This window comes from Gadus morhua, chromosome 9, assembly GCF_902167405.1.
Source record: "Gadus morhua chromosome 9, gadMor3.0, whole genome shotgun sequence".
NCBI classification, from domain to species: Eukaryota; Metazoa; Chordata; class Actinopteri; order Gadiformes; family Gadidae; genus Gadus; species Gadus morhua.
In genome coordinates, this window is record NC_044056.1 from 13,042,164 (window position 1) to 13,047,163 (window position 5,000).

The 5,000-nt window shown below is 47.6% G+C and overlaps 2 protein-coding genes across 3 annotated transcripts in view; both read left to right on the forward strand.

Moving 5' to 3' along the window:
* dyrk4 (dual-specificity tyrosine-(Y)-phosphorylation regulated kinase 4) overlaps window positions 1-2,541 on the forward strand; it is a 21,499-nt gene extending 18,958 nt beyond the window's left edge. For both annotated transcript variants that reach the window (XM_030367291.1, XM_030367292.1), the window contains 3 exons: window positions 287-416; window positions 609-772; window positions 1,166-2,541. In XM_030367291.1, coding sequence (XP_030223151.1) covers window positions 287-416; window positions 609-772; window positions 1,166-1,422 — 551 coding nt within the window. In that variant the 3' untranslated portion in view covers window positions 1,423-2,541. The remainder of the gene's footprint in view (window positions 1-286; window positions 417-608; window positions 773-1,165) is intronic.
* Window positions 2,542-3,358: 817 nt separating this feature from the next.
* nox5 (NADPH oxidase, EF-hand calcium binding domain 5) overlaps window positions 3,359-5,000 on the forward strand; it is a 12,544-nt gene continuing 10,902 nt past the window's right edge. The window contains exon 1 of the mRNA XM_030367287.1: window positions 3,359-3,527. The gene's annotated coding sequence lies outside the window, so the exon portion shown is untranslated. The remainder of the gene's footprint in view (window positions 3,528-5,000) is intronic.

Consider the following 5,000-nt stretch of genomic DNA (forward strand, 5'->3'; position numbering starts at 1 on the left):
CTCTTAAGGGAGTGTGTTTCAGACTCTAAGGAAGTTTGTGTTAAAGACTCTGAAAGACCGTGTGTTTCAGACTCTTAAGGGAGTGTATCTTTCAGACTAAAGGGAGTGTGTTTCAGACTCTAAGGAAGTTTGTGTTAAAGACTCTGAGGGAGCGTGTGTTTCACACTCTTAAGGGAGTGAGTTATATCAGACTCTACGGGAGTGTATGTTCCAGACTCTATGAAAGTTTGTGTTTCAGGCTTTAAGGGAGTGTGTGTTCCAGACTCTAAGGGAGTATGTGTTTCAGACTCTAAGGGAAACCCTCGGAGCACTACTAACAGTAAGGGGAAGAAGCGGAAGCCAAACTCTAAGGATCTGTCCGCCGTCCTGAAGACCAACGACGCTCTCTTCCTGGACTTCATCAAGCGCTGCCTGGCGTAAGACTCCTCTAAACCCTCACTATGACTCCTACCCTTCCTATCACTCCTACCCTTCTATTACTCGTACCCTTACTACGTCTCTAACCCTTACTCTGACTCTTACAACGCGGTCTGGTGTTGTATACTCTTTGACTCTGGGTCTAAAGTGTTGGTGTCTGTTAACCGCAGTGTCCCCCCCCCCCCCCCCAGCTGGGACCCTGCGACCCGGATGACCCCTGACGAGGGCGTCCAGCACCCCTGGATCATGCAGGGGAACTTCAACCGGGTCCGCCCCCGGCCCCGCGGGGGCGTGGTCGGGCCGCAGACCCCCCCGAGCTGCGGACCGGACCAGAGGCAGAGCGGCCAGCCCCCCGGTTAGATCAATACACCTGATCGCTCCACACTGCACTTATTAATGTTTGATTGACGCTCGTACTGATGACTTCACCTTACTGATTCAGTGAGACCATGACTTCACCTTACTGATTCACCTTAAAGCTATGAGGTCACCTTGAAGCTATGAGGTCACCCTAAAGACAACATGACTTCACCTTAAAGCTATGATGTAACCTTAAAGCCATGAGGTCACCCTAAAGACATGAGGTCACCTTAAAGCTATGATTTCTCCTTAAAGCTATGATGTAATCTTAAGGGAAATATGACGTAACCTTAAGGACAACATGATGTAACCTTTTATACGCTACATGTTAGTTCCAGTAGTAGAGTGATGTAGCATGTTGTGCTAACATGGCTGTTCTCTCTTTTAGCGGACAGGGTTAGCACAGATAGCACCAGCGCTAGCCAGCGGGACAGCTCAGGGTCGCGGGGCACGCTGCCGTCCAGCGAGCGGCTTCGACCTCTGGGGGCGTCGGTCGAGGACGTCGGCGAGGGCGGAGCAAGGGTCTCCACGGGAACCAAGGAGCAAGAAGGAGGAGGGGAGAGGCCCGTGCACATCACCATCCATTCTCAACAGGGAGTGGGCGGAGCCAGAGACGCCTACCGTAGTCTGCCGCCAATCATGTAGGAAGCAAGTGACGGAGCGCCTGGGGGCAGGGCCTTGGGGCAGGGCCTTGGGCAGGGCCTTGGGCAGGGCCTTGGGCAGGGCCTTGGGTGGGGCCTGGGGGCAGGGCCTTGGGTGGGGCCTGGGGGCAGGGCAAGGTGTTTTATTTGCATGTCGTTGAGGTGGAGTATGTGTTGGATGTGTTTGACTGACACACAGTAGAAAGAGAGAGTGGCTCCACTGCAGTTTGAGTGATGCCACAGATAAAACGATCAGTCTTTATTAATATCTACATCAATATCTAGCTGCTATTGCTGCTGGCGGTTTAACCGTTGACTTCAAGTCGTTAACAAACACAACTTTTGTTTAGTGTTACTGTTCACAATATCACTGGGATAGGAAATGTTCTATATTCTATATCTCTGTACGTCTTCTAGATCTATCACAGAGAGGTCAACTCTGAGGTCTGCTGTACAGTATAAGTGATGAGTACTGTACGGTACAATGCTGAAGACCATGTTGTGTTCACTAGGTTGTACACAAGGTGACAAGGTAATGTGTGGTCTTCTTTATTTATGTCTTTGGCTTTGAGGGCTGAGAGTTTTTTTTACTTTTATGTGTGACAAAGCAATGAAATGATTAATCTTTTGGATTCAATTGAAGACGTTGTTTCGTTACTATTGAAGTTATTAATCATGGAAAGTGTTGCGCTGTGAGGATGAAGTTTAAATGTGATTCTCGGCAGGACGTTCTGCTGTATTTCTACTGCTCCATATTAATGTACATATTGTTACTGGTTACTGGTACTGGTTTTGTTACATCGGTTTCTCTGAGATCCCGGACACTGAAGGGTTAAACGTACCAGTTGGACTCGTGATACTTGAGCTCATTTTTACATTGACTGCATTTTTTATGCGTGTGTTTCATAATTCATTTTGTATGGTTGATGAGGAGAGACAATCCTTGTACTGCTAGTTTGTGCCTTGCAGAGCTGGAATTGCACTTAACTAGTTGAACTAGTGTGTGAACTAGTTGTACTAGTCTGTGAAAACCTGGAGGTAACAGAGTTTGGATTTGTTAGTCTAGGTTAGTCTTACCCTGACCTGCAGCACAATGGTCAAATAAAACTCTTTCATCACATGAGCTTTGTGTGTTTGTACGAGTTTGGTTCTCTAAAGAGATGAAGATAGATACTTTATTTGTCATATCATTTATACATATTATAATAATTAACAATTATTCGCCGAAGGCGAAGTTAATAGTTATTCACGGAGCCTGAGGTGATTAATTGTTTTAGTATATACTACATGTGAACACTTTAAAAATAAACAAGATGACACTTTTTGCCGGGATTTATTTGTTTTTAAAGCGGTTAAAAATATCCAGAGTTTGAGATCTCAATCATGGGATATTGCCCAATATCCCGAGATAGCGAACCAATCAAATTGCGCCATCTTAGGAGGTTCACGTGGAGCATATACTGATGATATATATCCTTTATATAATAATTAAACTGCTTTGTCCTGAACAGGGTTATGGTTTAGGGATCTACCCTGAATACTCTCCTACTAGTCCAGATAAAATCAATGTCCGCTCACTTTTAGAAAACATATTTTTGTAAGCAGTTACATAATTTAACAACAAGGTGCCAGCAAGTGGAGAGTGTGATACTTGTACTATATAAAACTAAACATCAGCGGAAATAGGAGGAAGATTTGCTGAATACCAACAGGAATAAGTTGAGAGGAGAGTTCACCTCATATCGCTGTCATTGGGAGGGGGGGCGGGGCTCTCCCCCCCTGAGGGAGGGAGGGGGGGGGCTCTCTCTCCCACTGAGGGAGGGAGGGGGGAGGTGCTCTCACTCCCAATGAGGGAGACGGGGGGGGGGGGGGGGGGGGGGGCTGATGGGGGAGTCAGCTGCAGCTGACAGGCGGCAGAGAGAGAGAGGAGCACTATCCACCAGGACGGATCCCAGAGAGAGAGAGAGACCAGGAGGACTTGAGAGACCAGGAGGACTAGAGAGACCAGGAGGACTTCACCCTGCCTGACCGAACCCCAAACAGAGACCTCGAGTGAGGCGTCACCCCGCAACCAGAACCCCAAACCCGGTGGCCTCCACCCCTCAACCGGTAAGCGCTGGGTCTGGTCTTCTGTCCGTCTGTTTGTTTGTTTGTTTGTCTCTTTGTTTGTAGGAAGGTAGGGAGGTAGGTAGGTAGGGAGGTAGGAAGGTTGGGAGGTCGGGAGGTAGGAAGGTAGGAAGGTTGGGAGGTAGGCAGGTAGGTAGGTAGGAAGGTCGCGAGATAGGAAGGTAGGAAGGTCGGGAGGTAGGAAGGTCGGGAGGTAGAGAGGTAGGAAGGTAGGGAGGTAGGAAGGTAGAGAGGTAGGGAGATAGGGAGGTAGAATGCTATAGATAGGGTTCAAGGTCCAGGCCTCGTGGCAAACTGGCTGAGGAGGAAGATGAACTGGTTCCACTGGCTGAGGAGGAAGATGAACTGGTCCCACTGGCTGAGGAGGAAGATGAACTGGTCCCACTGGCTGAGGAGGAAGATGAACTGGTCCCACTGGCTGAGGAGGAAGATGAACTGGTCCCACTGGTAGAGGAGGAAGATGAATTGGTCCCACTGGCTGAGGAGGAAGATGAACTGGTCCCACTGGCAGACGAGGAAGATGAACCGGTCCCACTGGCTGAGGAGGAAGATGAACTGGTCCCACTGGCTGCTGGGAGGTTGAACACAAGAGGCTGAACTTTGCTCATAACTATTAGGTTTTGATTTTTATTACGTTGAAGTGAGTGGGCTATGATGATGATGATGATGATGATGATGAGGATTACGATCTGATTCAAACATAAAATGTAAAGCAATGTTTCAGTCAAACAGAAATTAAGCCCAGAAGTAGTGAGGACATGTTGGACAGGATAGTTCCTCTATTTCTTTCGATGGCGTTGGTTCTGACATCCTTCTGACAGTAACTGCTAACTATGGGGTGGTAGTAATAATAATAATATATAAAAGATGTTTTTTTTTACAGCACTTTTCTCAGTATTCAAGGACGCTTTACAAAAAGGAATACATACAGACAATACAGACACTCAAGGCAGATAAACAACACTACAACAATAGACAACACATAGAGAGAGAGAGAGAGAGAGAGAGAGAGAGAGAGAGAGAGAGAGAGAGAGAGAGAGAGAGAGAGAGAGAGAGGGAGGAAGATGGCGAATATGATTTGTCAAATGTTGTAGGTGCTCCTGAAAAGATGGGATTTAATTTGACCTTTGAACGGAAGGAGTGTATCAGAGTTTCGGATTGCCAGAGGGAGGGAGTTCCAGAGGGTAGACGATGGCGAAGGCTCTGTCCCCCAGGGTACTTGGTCCTGGTGATGGGATTGAGAAGGTTGGCATCGGCGGAGTGTAGGCGACTTGGGGGGTGGAGGACCTCGGTTATTTGTAGGTGGTGAGTAGGATCTTGAAATTGATGCGTTGTTTTATGGGAAGTCAATGAAGTTGACGGAGGATGAGAGTGATGTGTTCTCTGGAGGGGGAGTGAGTAAGCAGTCGGACAGCAGAGTTTTGAACATCAGTGAATGAAACTCTGTTTCATTAT